Here is a 21,869-nt window from a genome sequence, read left to right as displayed (position 1 = left end):
CCTTGTAAAAACTTCTATTCCAAATTTTCCCCTCCTTCCCCCCATCCTCTCCCCTAGATGGCAGATAGTCAATACATGTTAAACATGTTAAAATACATGTTAGGTCCAATATATGTATACATATTTATACAGTTAGATGAAGGAGAATCTTAAAACGTAAAATGTTATAATAATAAATGAACTTAGATCATAGATTGTAAGAACTGGGAAGGACCTTAGAGAATTTCAAGATTAGAAGACTGTCACATGAAATGGCAGAATTGGGAAGATCCTAAAAACATAAAATCTTATAGGTGGACTTGAAGATCTTTTAGTCCAACCCCATCATTTAGAACAGAAAGTCTTAATTGAGATCCAGAGAGGAACAGCAGATTGGCCATTATTGCCCAATTGGGTTTTAGGGTTCTAATTTCATTGGATTGAGTTTTCATTCAGCACTTTCTCCATTATATTAGGGGACCTCATGGTCCACAAATATTTCACATAGTTATTTATATGATACCCACTGACACCCTACTGCAAACAGGTTTTATATTTTTATTTCCCATCCAAAGAATCATAAGATCATAGATTAGAGAATCTAGAAGATCATTGGCAGTTGGTGAAGCTGAGAATAGAGTCCTAGATCTGAAATCAGAAGGGCCTGACTTCAAATCCAGTCTCAGACACGTCCTAGCTATGTAACCCCTAGACATGGCTAACAAGTTTCTGAGAGTAGATGTGACTAAATCACTTAATCATTTCCTGCCTCAGTTTCCTCCTCTGTAAAATGGAGATAATACCACTTCCTAAGGTGGTTGTAAAAATCAAATGAGGTGACAAAATTGCTTTGCAAACCCTGCAGACTCAAAATAAGCTATATACATTCTAACTAGGATTATATCTCCCACCCCCATATTTCAGAAGAGGAAACAGGTTCAGTGAAAGGAATTGAAAATTCACACTGCAACACACTATTACTAGTCTTACCTATCCTGTACGTGGGTGCTCTGTCTCTCTCAGACGATTAAAATCTAAAGAAAATGGATCTTAGTTTTCTCTTTTAATTTAATTAAAAATTTAATTTTCTTTTTAATTTAAATTTAATTTAATTTTCTCTCTTAATTTAAAAATCTAATTTTAATTTTTGAACCAGAGCTACAATTTCACAGGTGTTGGGTGATCCCAGTGAGTAGCTCCCTCTATTGGCACCTTCTCTGCATCTTATGCTTTTGGAGTTGCCGTGGGACATTGACTTATCCAGGATCACTCAGTCAGTGTGTGTGTCAGAGATGGAATTTGGACTTGGGTATCTCTGGCTCAAGCTGATGTTAAGTTTTGGGTGTAAGCCTTTATAGAATCACAAGTTACAAAATAAGCCTTGATTTATTGTTCTGCTGATTCCTGATGGGAAAAATGTTAATGATGCAGATTACATTTAAAAGTGTGTCCCTTTCTTTTCAGAGAGCTGGTTGTTAAACGTTTACCAACATGCCCTGGCCCAAGGCCAGCTCTCTATTCACTATACTATACTTTATTGTGAAGTAAGATGGAGAAAGTAAAGTTCTAAGGTTTGACAGCAGGGACAATGCTTGAGTTATATTCAGTCAAGACCTTATTGAAAAATTCTAGGGTATTGACTGAAACAGTATTATTCATTTGTGTTTTCTTGTTGTTCAAGGATTTCAGTCTTGTCTAATTCTCCGCGATCCCATTTTGGGGTTTTCTTGGCAAACATACTAGAGTGGTTAGTCATTTCCTTCTCCAGCTCATTTTACAGATGAGTAAATTGAGGCAGACAGTTTAAACCTGTCCAGGCTAGTGACTTCACCCAGCTAGTAAGTGTCTGAGGCCAGGTGTGCACTCAGGAAGATGAGTCTTCCCGCCTCCAGGCCCGGAGCTCTATCCAATGGGCCACCTAATTCCAAAGAGATTTTATTTTTTAAATTCTCAAAGCTCAGACACTGTCCACTGGCCATTTTTGAGTTCTAACTTGCCCCAACAAGGCCTTGCAAAAAATAAAGCTTTGTTGAACCAAAAATCCCTGGGAAATAAGATCAGTTCCCATGTCTGTGGTCTTTTAAGGTGTACAAAGAACTCTTTGCATCACCATGTGTGACAGACAGATAAGTGGCCAAGCCAGCCAAGAAGTGAAAGAACACTTGATCTTATTGGGGTTCAAAGAGACCCCAAAGAGGGTGGAATTGCAGACCAATGTTGTGAGGTATCTCAAAAGAATCTTCAGGCTCAGACCCATCTCCAAGTCAAGAGATAGTTTATTATAATTGTAACACCAATTACAGTGAGCTAACTTTCAAAATAGAGTTAGCAAAGACCCGGGAGCAAGAAGATAAACTAATAGAAAAAAGTTAGAGACCCATAAACCCACTTTGTAGCTTACAGGTGAATTGAGGAGTGATCCAATATGCATCTCATTATTATCTCAGAAACTTTGTTATCACTGAGCAACAGATTGTAAATCTGACAATCAGCAATGTCTGTGGATTGACCAATGATTGTTATTTGACAGCCAACAATGTTTGTGGATTGAACATCAGATTGTTATCAGACAGCCAGCAATATTTGTGAAACTAGAGCACCCCCAAGGCCAGGAAACCTCAGGGCTATCGCGACATCTCCCCTAGAAGCTGCACCACATTATTTGGGCATCTCCCCTAGAAGCTGCACCCCATCATTCAGGCATGGCAAGAGCCCCTAGCTCTTTTTACTTTCTTCCAAGCCACAGACTCTTGGGCAACACCCTTCTCCTCTCCTTTCACCCACAGAAGCTAAGTCCGCCTCCCATCTTCTCTTTCCTGCCCTTTCCCCCACATCTGCTGACTTCACGGCTGGCTTGGCAGGGATTCAGGCTCAAAATAGGCCATTGTCTGAAGTGGCCAGTGTGGGCTAGGACAAGAAATGGTTTGAACTGCATCTCAGGAAGACCGGAAAGCTGTTGGGACCATTAACCTAGGGAGAAACCCTCAACATCTTCAGGGGGATATTAAAAGCCAATCTGGCCAAAGCTCCTGAGGGTATTTTAAGGAGTAGCCCTGGGACTTGGGAACTTGACCTTGGAAGGCCGTCCATCCTCAAGCTCTGTAACAAGAGAACCAAATAACCTCCCATCTCAAGCCGCCCAAGCTGGGCTCAGCACTGGAGGGCCCCAGGTGGATGGCTCGGCTCCAGCCCTTGGGCAGGGACCGGGATAGCTGCCATTCTCAGTGGTGACACATTGTTTAGTTGTCCTCCAGACCCCCCCCCTCAGCAATTCACAAATAGCCTGGTTATTCTTGACCACCTCGCATGGAAAGGAATGTGAGCTAAATCTGCTACCCAGATTGTGACCCCGGGAGGGCCAGAGATTTCAGGCTGGAGGGGACCTTAGACGCCATCTGGTCTATCTCTTCCCCGACATGTGACCAGAGATCTAGTCTATGCTCAGAACAGCTTCAGAAATCTACTCCAAAAATGCCCCCATCCACTTTGGGTCAGAGGCAGCTCTGTGGCCCAGGGGACAGAGCTCCACACCTGGTGTCAGGAAGCCCTCAGTCCCCTTCCAGCTATGTGACCTTCACTGTGTTTGCCTCAGTTTCCTTCTCACTAAAATGGGGATAATAATAGCACTTACTTCCTCAGGTTATTGTGAAAATCAAACCTCTCACAAACCTTAAAGTTCTCTTTTAATATTGACTATTATTATTATTATGAATTCTAACAATCAGATCCAGTTTCAGGAAGCTTATAAAGTTCACCTTTACTTCTCAACAATTTTACCCACGGTACCTGATCCTGGAGCCAAGAATCAATCAGGAAACCTAATTGATGTGTCCCGCACTATGCTAAGCACTGGAGATACAAAAAAAAAAGAGTTCAGTTTCTATCCTCACAGAGCTTACAATATAATAGGAAAGACAATTACAAACAAATATATATATAATAAGCTAAGGAAAAGTTAAAAGAGGAAAAGTACTGGATTATGAGGAGCTGGGGAAGGCTTCCTGCAGAATGTGTGATTTTATTTGAGACTTAAAGGAAGCCAGGGAGATTGGTAATTTTGCCTTTTGGGTACCTGAAAATGGTTTTCATGCCCCTGCTAAGTCTTTTTGCTCCAGGCCAACCTCCATCTGATTTCCTCCAACTAGCGCTTGCCATTCTGATCCTCCTCTTCTGGATGTCCTCCAGCTCATGAAAGTCTTTCCTCGTATACAGCTCCCCAGTCAATCAATAAGCATTTATTAAGCACTCCTATGGAACCATGCTAGGCACTGAGGTTACCAAGACCAAAGAAACATAAAATAAATGGCCCAACTGCACATAGACATTGTCTGGTGAAACGTTGTCGTCAGAAGTCCTTCTGACACTAAGTATGTAGCCCCTGACAAAGCAGTTCATTTCTGAGTTCCCTTATCTGTAAAATGGGGAGAAGACTTGTACCGCCTACCTTAAGGGGTGTGAAGAGGTGCTTTGTGAAGTCTGAAGTGATCTGTAACAACTATGAATGGACTAATGGACCATTGTCACCTTCCTTTTGGGGCATCTGTTGATGCTGCCTGAGATCCCCTTAGCTTCTGTGTCTGTTCCGTCATGCTCTTGATGTGGGTAGGACTGGGCTTGCCAAGCATCGAAGCATATGCAAACAAGCGCCAGGGCACGAGTCAGGTTCATTGTTCTTAGAATCGAGAGCTGGAAGGACTTAGAAATGGCTCCATTTTACAGAAATTAAAGATAAGATTTTGCTCAGATCACACAACTCGTTAGTGGCGAAATGGGGACTGGAATCCGGGTCTCCTGCACAACGGACTCATGAAACAGGAAGCAGGACCTTAGAATACAGCAGAGAGCTGGAAGTTATCTCAGAAGCATCTGGGCCAGCCTTTCACTCAGCAAATGAAGAAACAGAAGCCCAGGGAGCTTAAGTGATTCCTCCATGATCACACATGTAGCAAGCCGAGAAGGGATTTTTTTTTTTTTTTTTGCTCATTTGCTAAATGGCTTTTTGCTAATTACTAATGAGAACCAGAACCTAGAGCTGGATATGAGCAGGAGTGACCTGAAAGCCTCTCCTGTTGCCACCAACAAAGTCCTGGCCCTTATATCATCCCCATTCCAGTGTACCAGCTCACAGAGAGTTCTTCCTCTAGTGTCTCTTACAATACCCTGTCCATCTTAATCTTCCTTTTTGTTTATCTTGGGTAGCTAGGTGTGCCATGGTGTACAGAGCCCCAGATTTGGAAGCAGCAGGATTTTTCTTAAATTTAAATCTGGCCTCAGACTGGGCAATAGAATGAGTCAGGGGTTTTCAAGAGAGGAAATATGGGTCCAAATTCTAACTATGATTCTTCTTACCTGTATGACCTTGGACAATAACATCACTTTTCTGTAATTCAATTTCCTCATCCTTAAAATGAAGATAATATTCTATGTGGCAAGCTTTGTGCTGTTACAATGAGACTTGTTGGTATCGGCCCAACAGGGTTCTCTGTTCCCTGAGCATATCTTGTATTTTCCATCCTCTGTGCTTTGACTCATTCTACCTGAAGTACCTCTGACCACCCCATCTCCATCAATCAAGGTTCATGTGATTCAACTCTATCCTCACAAGCTTTTATGTGGTGGCCCATCCTTTCCCACCTCCATCAATCCCACTGGGGATAAATTCTCCCTTCCCTGCGTACTGTAATATTCTTTGTTGCCCTCCTATGGTACCTAAAATCTCCTACCTTGGGTTATCCATTTTGTGTGTGTGTATTTCTTCAATATCTACCCCCCCAAAAGAGCCAAGATTTTATCCAGGTGGCTGCTCCCTTCTTTGATGTGCTTTTACACATTTGTCAAATCAAGTCAACAATCATTGATTTAGCACCTACTATGTATCAGGTACTCTGCTAAGTGCAGGGTACAAAGATAAGCAAAAAACCAAAGAATCCCTACTCTGGAAGGGCTCACAGTCTAGTGGAGGACATAACATGTAAACTGCTAAGTACAAACCAGGTATATATAGGATAAATGGAGAGGTCATTTCAAGATAAATGGAGAGGTCACTTCTTGTAGGAAGTAGGGCTTTAGCTGAGGCTTGAGGGAAGGCAGGAAGCAGAAATGAGGATGGAGAATATTCAAGCCATGGGGGATAGATAGTGAAAACATTTGGAGCTGGTAAACAGTGTTTTGTGAAAGGAACAGCAAGGTCCATGTCATTGATTTCAGGATACATGGAAGGGAGTGAGGTGCAAAAAGAATGGAAAGATAGGAAGAGGGCAGGTAATGAAGGACTTTAAAAGTCAAACCAAAGACTTTCTATTTGATCCAAGAAGAAAGAGGGAAACTATCAGAGTTTAATAGATAGGGGCGAGGATGATGGGATGAAATGGTCAGGATGGGGTGCTTTAGGAAGATAGCACCTTAAGATTTTTGCTAAGCACTCTACATATTATCTCACCAATCCACAAAACAACCCTAGGAAGTAGGTGCTATTATCCCCATTTTACAGATGAGCAAAGTGAGGCTGAAAGAAGCAACTTGCTCAGCGTCGTAAGTTTTTTGAAATTGGATTTCAACTCAGGTCCGTTGAACCACTTAGCTGCCCCATGGTAGGCAGCCTGGCCTGTGTAGCTTCAGCTTTAGATTGCATATGTCTGGCAGCTGAGGGAGAAGTTTCTGTGTCAATAATCTGATGAGATACTTTCTGCCTCACCTAGATCAAAGTAGCATGTGGGATCTTCCACTCTCCCCTAAAAAACTCTTTATGGGATTCTTTTTGTTAACTGTGCTCAATGGAAACATCTTAGAATACGAGCTTAAACTCATAATGCCAAAGAATATTTTAACTGGCAAGGACCTTGGAGAGATCATCCTGCTAACCCTCACAGGCTCCAGATGATGCAGGGAGAACCAAATAGCAGAATCCCAGAGCAAATTATTGCCCAAGATGGAACCAGAAGCCATCTCTCCTTATTTCCAGTCCAGAATGCTTTCCCTAACATCACCTTGTCCTGGTGCCTGGACACATGGTTGTTTGATGCCATGGAACTGCCCACTCTGGAGCTCCCCTGGGATGGGGATGCGAGCAAAAGTGTCAAGGTGGTTGTTATTTCACAGGTGTCAGCAACAACCTGGAGTGCTCTGAAAGGTTGTAGTGGAGGGGTGGGGCCGAGGGAGAGAACAGAGAAGGTGTAGAGATTAAAGGGAAAAAAAGAAAAGAGAGACAGACACACAGAGAAGAAAGGAAAGAAGGAGGAAGAGAGGGAGGGAAAGAAGGGAACAAGAGAGAGAGAAGAGAAAGAGAATGGAAGAAAAAGGATGAAAGAGGGGAGAAGGAATGAAAGAGGGGGAAGGAATAAAAGAGAGGGAGAAAATAAAAGAAAGAAAGAGAAGAGAAGAAAGAATATAAGGAGAAAGGAAGAAAGAATAAATGTTGGGGGAAGATTAGAAATTTTCTCGATTAAGATGCCAGGAAAAAGATAAGTATTTATTAAGCACCTATTTTGTACCTGGAACCACACTAAGCACTTTTCAAATATTATTTCAGGGTCAAGAAGACAAAAAGTTCAGTTTACACTGTTCGTTTTCCACTGAATACAGGTTGCCTGCAAAGCAGGGGCTGAAGGCCATAGAAATGGAACTTGTTCCAGGTGCACCCGACCAAGGCAATTCTCTCACCTTAAGCCTTTCCTCCTGCAGGTCGATTCCTACAACTCAGATCCCCTGATCTGCCGGACGGGGCTGAAGGTCTGCTTTGGCATCCAGCTGCTGAACGCCGTGTCCCGGGTGGAGAGGGCCCTGCCCAGACTGACACTGCCAATTCTGCTGCTGCAGGGGTCTGCCGACAAGCTGTGTGACAGCAAGGGGGCCTACGTGCTAATGGAAGCTGCCAAAAGTCAGGATAAGACCCTGAAGGTAAAGCTCATCCGGGCGTCTGCTCCAGGCAGGCTCAGGGACCGGCAGGGTGTGAGCCCGAGGTCCCGGGTTTAAAGGGGGAAGATCTTGGAGGTCATCGAGTCCTGCCCCGGTCATTTTGTAGGGAAGTGGCTTTTCTAATGTCATGGAGGCCCATAGGAGCCAAGACTTGAACCTGGGTCCTGCAGCTCCGGCTGCAGCTTTCTCTCTAGTACAGTAAGTACGCTGCATGGACCCGGGCTCAGGTCTGAGAGGATGCACAGCCCAGTGTTCCCCGAACCGTAGCAGGGACGTAGTCTGAAACACGGAAGTGACCCAGCTCGGGGTGGGTGCAGGCTTGGGAAGGAGGGTAGGTGGATGTGGAGGTAGATGAGAGAATAAATAAACATAGAGATATATAAATGTATATAAATATTGTGTGTGTGTGTGTGTGTGTATGGGTGTGGAAGGGAAGGAGGGAATAAATATGTGTGTGTGTTTGTATAGAGAAGGAGGGAATAAATATAGATAGATAAATATAATTATGTGTGTATGGGAGGGAAGGAGGAAATAAATATATACTTTATAGCTGCATATATGTGTGTGTGTAGGGGAAGGAGAGGATAAATATATGTAAGTATGGGGGAAGGAGGAATATGTATAAAAATATATTCATTTGTTTGTTTATAAATGTGTGTGTGTGTGTGTGTGTATTCCTGAAGCCTCTGTTGGGGTCGCTGACAAACAAGATATTCCAAGAGTCTTGGTCTTTTTCTCATTGTCTCTTCCTCTCTCTTTCTTCTATCTTTTTCTGTCTCTGTGTGTCTCTGATTCTATCTCTGTCTCTGTCTGTCTCTCTCTCTCTCTCTGTCCTTCTGTCTCTTTCTCTGTCTCTCTCTCTGTCTTTCTCTGTCTCTCTGTCTCTCGGTGTCTCTGTCTCTGTCTCTCTCTATGTCTCTCTGTCTCTCTCTATGTCTCTCTGTCTGTGTGTGTGTGTGTCTCTATCTCTCTCTTTCTCTGTTTCTCTCTCTCTCTCTTTCTCTGTGTGTGTGTGTGTGTTTCTCCCTCCCTCCTTCCCCCCTCTCTCTTTCCCCTGTCTCTCTCTCTCTCCCCCTGTATTCCTTTCTCTTCCTTTCATCTCTATACCTCTTTTGTTCCCTCCCCCTCCCCCCCACTAGTGCAGTTTTAATCTTTAACAGTTTGATAATGCACTGAGACTTTTGGAACACCCTATGTTTGGGGCAGACTTGGTTAGTGCCGTGTGTGGAAGGACATGAATTGGTTGTGACTAAGCAAAGGACTCTAAGATTGAGCTGAGGAGTCTGGAAGAAGCTGTTACCACATTTTTAATCTCAAGTTGCCTTTTGGATCATTGTGTGTGAGCAAAAAGTCTCGGCCCACACGGTTCCCTGGGTGCCTGAAAGGAGAAATGACTGCGGGTGCATCCACAAAGGAGGGTGCTGCTGGGGTCCATGCAGGGACATCCCTTTCGTGCTGCTGGTCTCCCCTGTCTCTCCCCCAGAGGGTAGTTATGCATTTCTGACAGCAGTAATGTTATATTCTTCTCAAGCCACAAACGTTATTAAGATACTATGAGATAGGCCCCTTTTTAGGCGATGGAGCGGAGGCTCGAGCAGTAAGGTGGTCACAAGATTGATCCTGGCTCACCCGTCCTTAAGCTTCCAAGCTGGGGTGGGAGTTCGGGTGTCCTGATGACCAGCCTGGAGCCATCTGTCCTAAGCCAGGCTGCCCCTGGTAACGGTTGCCCCTTTGGTACTGCCTTTATGAGGATCCGCTCCCCTTTGTAGATTCAGATCTCGAGGGAGCCGACCTTGTCTGTGGGGGGATGGCCGTCACTGTTAGGGTCCTCATTGTGGTCCCCGAAGTCCGTGTTGTGAGCTTCAGTCCAGGTGTCTCTGCGCATCTTCTCTCTGCTCCAGCCCTGCCGGCTCTGACTCCATGTTTTTCCCTTGGTTGCAGATATATGAAGGTGCCTACCACGTCCTCCACAAAGAACTCCCCGAAGTGACAAGCTCTGTCTTCCATGAAATAAAAATGTGGTTCTCTCAAAGGATAGCTACAGGAGGAGCCACTGCCAATCCCTAAGCATTTCAGCCTGATTACCATGTCATGGTCTGTGGGAAATAGGCAGAGAAAGGGGTGGAAGCTGGTTTCTTAGCTTCATCTTTACCAAAATCTCAAATTGGAGGGATTCCTAGCACAATTTGTTTAAAAAAAAAAAAAGTAGACATTCCTATTATGGGATGACCCCCCTTTCAGCTATTTGAACAATTTCCCTTAAGGGGAGGGGGTGGGAAGGGAGAAACCCTTTATGGGAAAAGGGAACCGGGTGGGGAAAGAGCTATAGGCGAATCTCAAGATAGGGTCTATATGCCAATGATTATAGAAAGGAGCCCCTGTGCACCAACTCTCCCACCCACCACGTGGTTTCTCTTGGAAGCCTGGTATTACATGCAGGGAGGTAGGAGGATCCTCTCTACCTATACTGCAATATTTGCAGAGGTTTTATAACTGACAGTTTGTTGAGTTTCTCCTCCTAATATGATCTGAAGGACTCCCGTCCTGTTCCTGCATGTCCCAACTCCCATTTGATGTTCAAATAGAAAATGAGTCCTTTAGCCCAAGGATCCAGGTAGGAGATTTATTTGGTCATGGGATCAATGTAAATCATTCCATGATCTAATTCATGGCTAATTCCGCTGGCTGGGATCTGTAGAGCTTCCTGGGTGAGGCTGATGTCCCACAGGAAAAAAAAAAAACAAACAAAAAACTGAACATGGGAGCACATTAAGCTCCTTCTCAATATAATCAGGTTTTCAGTGGAAAATCAGTATGAAATATTTAAAAGGAACACAAATAATAACAGCACAAATCAACATAAGAGGAGAGAATTCTCTATCTTCCCCAAATAGACCCTTCCCCTTTCAAAGGACGGAAGCCCTGTAATTAACAGATCTGCTATATACCTTCAAAGAGTCTGCCTAGACTTGTTTAACCACTGACACTATGAAAGAAAAAAAATCATATTTAATATAAAATGTTTAATATATGATTGCATATTATAAGATATATAGTATTTTGGTGGTTGGGAGAAAGCTAATTATCAGAAATCAAGGGGGTTTGAGATAACATTGCTGAAAAAAAAGAAAGTCCATGGTGGTGATGAGTAAAACCATCAAAGCCCATGACGGTTGGCCGGCAAAGCTCTTCACAGCTCTATCTTCTTTAAAGGGTGCCGTTGGGATCACTTCCATCTCCTAACATGGCTCTAGACGGCTGTGTTTGCCCCCAGCTTTGCCCCCCATCAGCCTTGGGGAAGACAAGAGTGGACTTTGCTGGTAGGGACTCTGCAGTGTTCCGTTGCTCTTTGGAAGATATTCATCACTCTGAAGAAGAACAGGACGTAAGGCTCCTTTCCAGGGTCCTCCCCCCACCCATATCCCCCAGCCTGGCTCTCTGGAAGAGAGCAGCTCTGTCCACGGCCATCTCAGGCTAAGGCCCAACTGTCTCTTGGAGTTAGAACCAGCACGACTTGTGGAAGATAATCATTGAAAATGGGATAGTTTGGGCAGAGAACTGGTGATACCAAGAGTACTGCTCTGATAGTCTGACATGGAGGAAGCTAAAGCAAGTCTGAATTACCCAGGAGATAAAATGAGAGAAAACAGGCCCTTCGGAGGGGAGGTTGGTGTGCGTGATGAGCAAACCCTGAAGACAGTCTTCCTTCCTTCATCAATTCTGCATGGAGGGCACTTCTTACCCCAGGGTTTCCCATCAAGCCCGTGGTGTGCAGAACCTCGTCCAGATCATCTCCAGTTGCTGAAAGACGTGGGAACGTAGAAGAAAAACTGACATGGCAGAGTTGCTGCTTGGGGAACTCCTCCCTAAATTCTTCGGTGCCTTCAGAATGCAAGGAGGGTCACCGAACATTTCCTGGAGAAGTCACCAGTACTGAGGACACAGCTACCTCTGGTGGAAGGATCGGGTGCTCCAAAACCGCCAGCACATTCTCCCCAGTCTTGTCTGGCTCAACGGCAGTGGACCTTGGAGAAGAGATGGGGGAATCGTCTGCCTCATTTTCCAAGTCTGCCCAGCACAGCCAGAAGAATTTAATAACCCTAAAAATATAAAAGTGGGGAATCCAGAAGCAGATTGGAATTTTGCATAATTAACAAACAGAATTCAAGGGGGAGTCACTTCCTTGAGCCAAAGAGGGAAACTTGTCATCTCTCTCTCAGGCCCTGACAGTGGAGTAAAAAGAGGCGGAGGGAGGATGCTCCAGGCCCTGATTCCAATCCAGTGGCCCGTTTCTTCTCAGGTGTGTGTCCATCTGCCTCCCTTCACCTTTCCTCTCTCCTCTTCTCTTCCCCTCGGTGAACGCCAGCAATAACAAGGGGTCACGTGGCTAAGACACTGTCTTTTCCAAAAATGGACTTAAAAAAAAACAAAACTCTACATGGTTCATCAGATACAAATTCCATGGCTGTTGGGAAGCTCCCAGAGGAACAATTCAAGGAGCAAACCCCCACCACAAGGGTCCCTCCCACCCATCAGCCTGCAGGATTCATTTCTGTTTCCAAAACTGCACGTAGACTCCAACCTCGCCCGCTGAAACGCCAACACCAGTTTCACAACAGAGAGGGAAAAATTACATCTTTCAACCTGCTGAGAAGTCAGATTTTGGCCAAATGCCTTCCTTCCTTTTCAGGCCTCAAACCAGCTGTGGATGAGAAGGTGAGGCAGAACCTTGGCAAAGTCATTGCTGAAATATCCCTGCCTCGTCTCCCAGGAGCTAAAAAGGTGCTTCTTGCTCTCATTCCAGCCCTTTTGTGAGGCACCGGTTTCTATGCCTAGGTTATGGGAACTGACAGTAAGAACTACTACTGGCACAGCCTCACCCATGCCTACCAGCTCCAGGAGCCCGCTCCGGCCATGAGAGCCAGGTGATGAGACGAGCCACCTCAGAGAGATGGAAACCTCTCCCCCCAATCCCACCAGACAAGGTGACCCTGGTCACCTAGCTCAAAGGCTGCCACTCTAAGGGGAGGAGGGTCTTCCTCCTGAGCTCAGTTCCGATGAGATTCAGAGAATGACAAACGGCACCTGGGGAGACCATGAGCAATTTCTTACCCATCTTAGCCAGGGCATTACCAAAGGCAGGAGACAGACAGGCACCTGTGGGTTCATTGGCAAGAGATGCTTTAGTCTGTTTGGTTTCAGATGTCTGTCCAGATGATGTGATTTCCTCTCCTTTAGAGTCAGTGGCCTGAGGAGGGGGAAATAATGCAGAGATTGTATTCTGGGCAAAAGATTAACCCACATCTGCTTAGCAGGACCAAAGAATCCATCAAAAAAGCACCCTTTTTTAGCTGAGGAAAAAAGCAAAAAATTCTTGAATAGGGCCCTTTGCCTTCTAAGCAGTGAATGCTTTAGGATGGGAGAGTTGATCATATTTATCACCCTCCCTTTTCCCCCCACAATTCCTCAACAAAACACGCACTCCTCTATCATCCAGCCCTCCTGCCCATTGAGTGCTGGGAGGCAGGACCCAGTCTTCCACCGGGCGGGCACTTTGAGGCACAGTTACCTTAGCTGTGACTAAGAAGTCCTTACTTTCCAAAGTAAGGTATAAAGAGGGAAACTGACTTCTGATGAAAGGGACCCGGTGCCAGGGTTATTTCATCCAAATGCCGGTGGAGGGACTGTCCCTCTCGGACTGAGATCACTCAGAGGTTCCCAAACTTGTAAGGAGCAAATAACCCAAATGTGAGCAAATGGATGTAGCCCCTCATGTCTGGTACCTCGAAGGTGAGGTGAAAATGGAGGGAGGGAGAGATAGAGACACAGAAAGGGAGGAGAGAATGAGAATCGGAGATCTCTGGCTGATGTAACTGGGTCTTTAGGGTAGTATCAGTTAGGGACTGATAAGCCAGAGAAATGGAAGATCCACCTATTAGAATGGAAGCTTCTTGAGGGCAGGGACTGTCTCTGTCTCCGAGCACTGAATAAATGCTTGTTGGTTGAATATTGGTGCCCCCCCAATCAGCCAGTCTTAAGGGTTTTTAAACTTTAAGCATGTTAAGAGCTTGATAAACACTTGATTGGATTGCACTGGCTAGGAATGGATTCGATTGGACTGGATGTGCATGCAAAACTTTTATCTAGGAATGGAAACCAGCTGCTGCTGGTGAGGGTCCCCGTGTCCCCTCTCACCAAGCCCCTTGTCCCAAACGGTGATGGGGAGGTGGCAGGCGGCATGCTCAGGGCTTGATTCCAAACCGTGTGGACTTCCACCCATCAATGGCACTGCCTTTCTTGTGCACTATTTGAGGGAACTGGGTTTTCCTTTAAAAGAAGAACACAGCCCAATAGCAACTGAGCAATAGTACTCTGTGCCTGCTTCCTTTCTCTTCCTGCCCCCATCACTCTAGCATCCAAAGGCCCTACATAACAAGAGGCCAGAAGCATCTTCTGGCCAATGCTATTTTTCCCACTCTGCCCCAAGCCCCGCACTTTAACCTCTTGCTAACACAAACCTATCAATACTCCCAAGTAATTCCTAGTCTGTTCCTCTTGCCATGTTCCATTGCAGTTCAATGACATATACTCATATAGACTTTTAGTGGGGCAAATGTGTACAAGTTTAGAACTATTACAGGAACACAGTGTATGATTACTGCTAATCAATAATTAAAAAAAAACATATGTTTTCTGAATGGTGTTGGATCTGTGTGTTTTTCTTCAGTGGAACTCAGATGTTGGCCTGAGCAGCTCTTGAACGCTTTTCTCCAAGACTGGAAAATTACAATCTGCTTTGCCAAGATGGAGACAGTTTTCAGCTGTTCCCCTACTCCCTCATCACAGTTCCTTCACTTGCTAAATCCTCAATCTGTTGTCCTGGGGCTTGGTGAGAACTGTGCTAGAAGTGGGCACATCTCAACTCAGTATGAGAAATGGGGGAAACCCCTGCGCCATTGGCCTAATTTCACCCAATCCATGCAATTTTAAAAGTCATTATTAGCAGCAAAATGTATATGTTCTCAGATTTATATGTGGCCCTGTCTGCCAATCACCACTACCAGACCTGTCACCATCGGGGACAACCAATATAATTGTGAGCCCAGAGGAAGAGATGGGGTGATAAAACCCCAACTGATTTTTTGGCAGCAAAGGGTAAAGAATGCTGGCTTTGGTGTTTGGTCAGAGCTCTGTTACTTATTACTCATATGACTTTAGACCAGTCCCTTGCTTCCTCAACTATGGGATGATAAGAGTTAGATGAGATGACTCCCTTCTGGAGGGAGTCCTGGAATTTATGCTGCTATGATCTCCATGATGTTTACTGATTATAACTTTCCCCTCTTCCTTTCTTGCTTCCCTCCCTCTCTTTTTTCCCTTTTCATTCTTTTCTTTACTGTTTCTCCCACAACTCACCATCATGTGAAACTTTAAAAGAATCTCTTAGTTTGTTAATTTTTGCCTCAGCTGTCATGCATGTCCCCCATTTTTAACGAAAAAGATCAGTGAGCCTGATGGATTCATAGGTTTCTCTCCCCCTCCTGCCTCAGACCATTAGCTCACATTTATGTAAGCAGTTTACAGCTTCCCTGTGCAGAGAATCCAGATCCCAGAAACCAATAGCTCTGTCTTACTCCTCTGGAGTCCTGCTTCCAATCTGGGGACCCATTCTGTCTCCATCCAACCAGGAGAATAAGGGGAGGAGGGGGAAGGGAATAGATGGAATACAGAATTAACTAGGATGTTTCCTCCTCTTGGAATGCCTCTGGTACATCGCATTTTGCAGCTGAATACAAGGAGATCCCAGTCCAGGCTCCTCTATCTGACATTCATAGTCCTGCATGAACTGGGTCAACCTGGTGCTTTCTGACAAAATTCTGTGACCACCAGATAAATACCAGCACCCCTCAGAGACTTTGCTTCTTCCTAGGCCATGGACTTTATGGGGTTGGCCTGAATTAGCTAGGGGTCACCTTGTCCAACTGCTTCATTTTACAGATGAGAAAACTGAGGCTCAGGGAGAGGAAATGAGCCATTCTATTTTTGAGAAAAAGAAGCCCATAAAAGGTGACTGGACCAATGCTAAACTCCAAGCAAATGGCATATCAGAGGGCTCATCTTTTAAAAAGTAAACAATCCATATGAAACCAGATATAGCTACAGAGTGACGGCTAGGTGGCACCATAGTGTACATTATGGCTTGGAGTCAGGTTTTGACTCTTCATGAGTTCAAATCTGGCCTCAGACCAGACAAACTGTAAGTCATTTAACTCTAGTTGCCTGTAAAATGAGCTAGAGAAGGCAATGGCAAACCACTCTAGTATCCTTGCCAAGAAATCCCCAAATGGGATCAAGAAGAATGAGATACAATTAAACAAAAGCAACAAAACATAGAAACATAGTTACCTCAGAGCTGATCAAATTTTAGAGGTTTTTCTCCATTTTGTAAATGGAGAAACTAAGTCATAGAGCATCAAAATCACACAGAAAATAAGTAGCAGAGTTAGGGCAGAACCAGGATCCCCGATGCATGAGCTTCTAGGGAGACTCCAGAAAAGCATGGCAAAAAAAAACAGGCAATGGATAAGGAAGAACATGATACTAAGGAATGCTTTATATGAGTTTAAGTAAGTCATTTACTCCTCTGGGACTCAGTTTCCTCATTTGGAAAAGGAAAGCATCATAGCAGATGCTCTATAAGCTGTCTTGCAGCTCTAAAGCCTATGCTTCTAACATCCAGTAAGGATTTTACTTTTAACTGAAGACAGTCATGTATTCAGTCAAGGAATATTTATTATGCACCATTAATACATTATGAATACTCTGGGGAAAAGAAAGTGTATACTCAGCCTCCCATAGAGTCAGGCTAAAATCCCCACAATGACTGTCCTTATTACTGCCAGTGTTGGGGGTGGGGAAGAAAGAGGGAGGGAGACAACCATTCAAAAGAACAAGGATCCATAAGGAAGAGCAAAAGGCAGAGTCACTGGGGGAAAAAAAGGATAATTGTCACTTCTTCATATGGTTGAAGATGGTGACCCACCAAAAAGGACCATGTATATCATTTTCTCTACTGCATAATTGCACCCCCTCCCAGTTTTGAGAAGAAAATAGATAGTGGTTTTTCTTCTTCAAGTGATGTTCCATTTTTTTCCAAAGAAATAAAACTATTCTAGTCCCAGCTCTTCTACAAATCACTTTTGTCTTGGGGCCTCAGTTTCTCCAACTGTTCACTGAATTGCTTCATAAACTGGAAGATCTTCAAAGGTCATCTAGTCCAACCACCTTTTGTTTTTTTATTTATAGCTGAGAAAAGGCCCAGGGAGGGTCACATAGACAGAAAAGCATCAGGGATGAGACTGGAACCCAGGACTAGGTTGTGAACAAGATGAGTTCTAAAGTCCCTTCTAGACAAGAAATGGTTCTGTGCTCCTAAGAACAGTTGTGCCCCTAGACATCTGGAGACATCAAACCTTCAAGGTGTAAGAATTCCAGACTTTGGCATTTAAGCTTAATTGCTTCTCAGAGCTAAATGGAGATGGGGCTCTGGAGGGAATATCAGAAAGAAAAGTCTCTTTATTATTTTTGTCCAAGTACTTCCCCACCAACACCTGGAAAATTTGAGGAAAATCCTGATCATTGAAATATTTAGGGAGAAAAAAGCTATGTAAGATATATAATAACTAGTAGGGAAGAATGCTGCCCATCCCCAACATAAAAAAATGAACTAACCAAGTAAAAAGGAGACATATTTATCAGACATGGCCAATATGGGAATCTGTTTTGCTTGATAATAGAGACAAAAGAGTCAAGGTCTTTTTCTTTTGGAGAGAGGGAGCAGAGGAGTAGAAGGAGAAAATAAATGTTAATTTAAAATTAACATTAAAAAAATTTAAAAAATAAATTGTAAAGAAAAAGATTTATGTCTCTTGATGGCCAGCTTTTATTTCCCAAATGAGTTTGAAAGACTATCCAGTGGTTCTCAGACTTTTGTTTTCAGTATCTTTATCCTATTAAAAATTATTGAGGATCTCTCCAAAGAGTTTTTGTTTATCTGGATTATGTTTATAGACATTTACCATATTGGAAATAAAAACTATTTTTGAATTTGTAGACCTTATAAAAGGGTTTCAGAGATCCCCAGGATTCTCTAGACCACACTTTGAGAACCACTGGTATACACTAACGAGATTTTGGCAGGATTTTTTCAGACCCTCTAAAACACTCTCCTCCCCATCCCAGTACTTAAGAGACTTTCTCTTTTTGAATTGTCTACAGTATCAGAGTAGGGTGATTTTAGGATGCTGTAAACAAGCAAAACCATGGAGTTTGACATCAGTCAGAGTTGGAAACAACTTAGTCCAACCTCTTTATTTTTTTTAAATGAGAAAAACCAGAACCCAGAGAGATTAAATCCCTTATGAATTCCTTCCTGCTCTGCCTCAATTGCCAATGACTTGTCCAAGTTCACATAAGAGAAAAAGAAAAGCTGACTCAAACCACAGAGCTCTTTCCACTTTTTCCATCTGGGGACATTACAAAAAAACACATCAGTAGCAATGAGAGCCACCCAGGAGTGTTGGTCATGGATAGACTGGATATATAGATAATAGAAAGTTAGATGGATAATAAATAAGAATATTTAGGTAGGTAGTAAGTAGGTAGAGCATTTATTAAGTGCTTACTGTGTGCCAGATTCTATGCTAAGTTCTGGATATATAAATATAAGCAAACAAAATGGTCTCTACTCTCAGAGAACTTACCTTTGAATAAAAAAAACTGGAAAGGCCGAGGATTGGAGATGGAAAGTATACCCATTTAGAAAGTAGAAAAATCCAGGGACTTTGAGTGAAGGGCAGCTAGGTGGACCAACTGGTAGAGCACTGGACCAGGAGTCAGGAAGACCTGAATTCAAATCCAGAGTCAGAAATTTGCTAGCTGTGTGATCCTCAGTAAATCATTTAATTCTGTTTGCCTCAGTTTCCCCATCTGGAAAATGGAGAAGGAATCTTTGCCAAGAAAACCTCTAATGGGGTCACAAAGAATCAGACATGATTAAGCAGCAACTACAAAAGCTGGGAGTGAGGTCAGTGTGGACTTCAGGGAAGGGAGTTCTGATCCAGGGAGTCATGAATCCAGAGAGAAGCCACCCAGATGGAGGCACCGAAGCAGCCACTTGATGCAAGATGTTGTAGGGGTCCCTTTAACAAAATCTGTTCATGCGGTGATAGTAGATTTACTTTCAGCTAGCCATTAATCTACATCTTTTTGGTTTTGTTTTTTCTTCTGAATATGTTAGGGCCTTGAATATAGTAGCTACTAAACAGATAGCTCTGCTCATTGGCTAGGAAGGGAGAAAAGAAATAGGAAGAGGAACTTTGATTTCATTGCTATAAAGAACTCCCAAGTGAGCTAATTTTCTCTACTAATACATATTAATGCCTGCTCTGAAATGTATAATCTTAGTTTTTTTTGGAACAAAAGTGTTAAGGTAGCTAGGTTGTACAGTAGATAGAGGACCAGCCCTGACGTCAGGAAGACCTGAGTTCAAATCTGGCCTCAGACACTTAATACTTCCCGGCTGTGTGAGACCCTGGGCAAGTCACTTAACCTCAATTGCTTCAGCAAAATAGAACAAAACAAAACAAAAAAACAGAAGTGTCAGAGCGCCCAATTGCCAGCATAGCCTGAATCAAATTAATATATAATTGGGAAATAGTTAACAAAAATAAATAAAAACGTGGTAATACATAAGTGATATTAATATGTGATATTCTAAGTTACTATGGGGCCACAGGGTCCTTATAGTTAAGTGGCCTCCATTGCTGAGTTTGATACCATTGCTGTGGGCAAAGGGCAACAAGAGGGGAGGTACATGATCAGGGCTCTTCTTGGGAAGATCACATGGGCTGTGGTATACATGACCATTTTTTTTTTTATCTGAGAAGGCAGGGAGGTTGAGAGTTGAGGAGGGAGAGACACTAAGGGCCAGGATAGGTTAGGAGGTGATTGCAGCAATCCAGGTGACGGAGGAGCAGGACCTGGCCTAGAAGATGGGAATGGAAACAGGAGGGCTCATTCAGAGGCTGCAGAGGTGGACACCAGAGGGCTGGAGGATTAGATGTGGATGCTGATCAAAACATTAATCACAGAAGATATGGCCTTGAGAACTGTAGAAAGATGGTAGAGCACAATTACTACCATATAATCAGTAGAAATAGGAACAGGGTTACCAAAAAATCCACCTCCCTCTCTTCCTTCTGCCCCCTCTCCCTTCCTTGCAGAGGCAAGAACCATAGAGATGTGCAACATTGCATAAATGGACAGACTTGGTTGTTCAGTTCATTAGTTTTGCTAAAAACTCTTCCTCCCCTCCCCCCCACATCCCTTTCCGTTTCTTGCTATCAAGAATGGCTTGCTGAGTGGGGGAAGGAGGAGAGATCTATTCAGAAATAAAGGTAATGATTTTTTAATTCTTAAAGAGAAAAAAAGCAAATTGGAGAGAACTAGGTGGAGCTGGTTTACAAGAGATGATTGAATTCAGCGTCAGACATATGGAGTTTGAAATGTTGGTGAGACACCTACATGAACTGCAGCCAGCAGTTGGAAATCACAGGCTTTGGGGCTAGGGGACCATCACCAAACCCTTCTCTTTATAAAGAAATTGGGCTTCCACGGGGCTGCCATTTGTCCAGAGTCATATAATAAGTTTCAGAGCCCAAGTTTGAAGCCGTCTTGTTAATATAGGGCTGGAGCTTGAAAGTTTGGAGCTGAAAACAGACACTGGGGGAAATACTACATTAAGCCTAAAAACACGGGCAAGAATGATGTTGCAAATGTAGAGAAAGGGAAGCCAGCGCTGCGTTTAAGGGAGTGGGGCCTTGAGGGGGGAAGGTTCACAAGAGCCAGTGGTCCTGGGAATTAGCCGAAGGTAAGTGAATCCATTAGGAAGCAGCAGTGGAGGCCCAGCTGAGGCAGGCTAGCTGGAATTTTTAATGGAAACAATAAGCGCAGTTGGGTTTCCTTCCCTAAGAACACAGCAGAAAAAGCAGATGGCTGAATTGTCATGGCAGCCACAGGGGAAGGGGGGGTTGGTTTTAAGATCCTAGTGGGAGAGCATCGCTGATATGGATGCCCGTGAGTTCCTCCTGGCTGGGTAGGGAAGCAGGTAAAATGAAAAGCTGTTGATAGAATGGAAAGAGAGGACAGGATAAAGACCAGGAGTCTGTAAAAAGGAGGCCAGGCTCAGGTGACTTTAAGGAGCCCAATGTGGGGGATTAAATAATTCACCAAGAAATGAGCAGGACCAGGAGATCATTATATACTTCAACAACAATACTAGATGATGACCAGTCCTGATAGATCAGGCCATCCTCAGCAACGAGATCAACCAAATCATTTCTAATGGAGCAGTAATGAACTGAACCAGCTATGCCCAGAAAAAGAACTCTGGGAGATGACTAAAAACCATTACATTGAATTCCCAATCCCTATATTTATGCCCACCTGCATTTTTTATTTCCTTCACAAGCTAACTGTACAATATTTCAGAGTCTGATTCTTTTTGTACAGCAAAATAATGTTTTGGTCATGTATACTTATTGTGTATCTAAGTTATATTTTAATATATTTAACATCTACTGGTCATCCTGCCATTTAGGGAGGGTGGGGGGTAAGAGGTGAAAAATTGGAACAAGAGGTTTGGCAATTGTTAATGCTGTAAAGTTACCCATGTATATATCCTGTAAATTAAAGGCTATTAAAAAAATAAATAAATAAATAAATTTAAAAAAATAAATAAATAAATAAATAAATAATTCACCAATCAGAATACAACCATGCTTCTCACTTGAAGAATTTCTTCCCTGCCCTTCCCCACAGGAGGGGGGTCACAGGACCACCTACCCAATGTTTTTGGAGGGAAATCTGACTACTTAGACAGCTCAGGCCAGAAAGTCAAAGAATCAGCCAAGTGA

At 43.6% G+C, this 21,869-nt stretch overlaps 1 protein-coding gene across 7 annotated transcripts in view; it reads left to right on the top strand.

The window, feature by feature from the left end:
• MGLL (monoglyceride lipase) overlaps window positions 1–13,215 on the top strand; it is a 177,255-nt gene extending 164,040 nt beyond the window's left edge. For all 7 annotated transcript variants that reach the window (XM_031956264.1, XM_031956252.1, XM_031956279.1 and 4 more), the window contains 2 exons: window positions 7,660–7,875; window positions 9,835–13,215. In XM_031956264.1, coding sequence (XP_031812124.1) covers window positions 7,660–7,875; window positions 9,835–9,960 — 342 coding nt within the window. In that variant the 3' untranslated portion in view covers window positions 9,961–13,215. The remainder of the gene's footprint in view (window positions 1–7,659; window positions 7,876–9,834) is intronic.
• The last annotated feature ends 8,654 nt before the right edge of the window (window positions 13,216–21,869 follow it).

This window comes from Sarcophilus harrisii, chromosome 1 (genome assembly GCF_902635505.1).
Source record: "Sarcophilus harrisii chromosome 1, mSarHar1.11, whole genome shotgun sequence".
NCBI classification, from domain to species: domain Eukaryota; kingdom Metazoa; phylum Chordata; class Mammalia; order Dasyuromorphia; family Dasyuridae; genus Sarcophilus; species Sarcophilus harrisii.
This window is presented reverse-complemented; position numbering and strand designations above follow the sequence as displayed.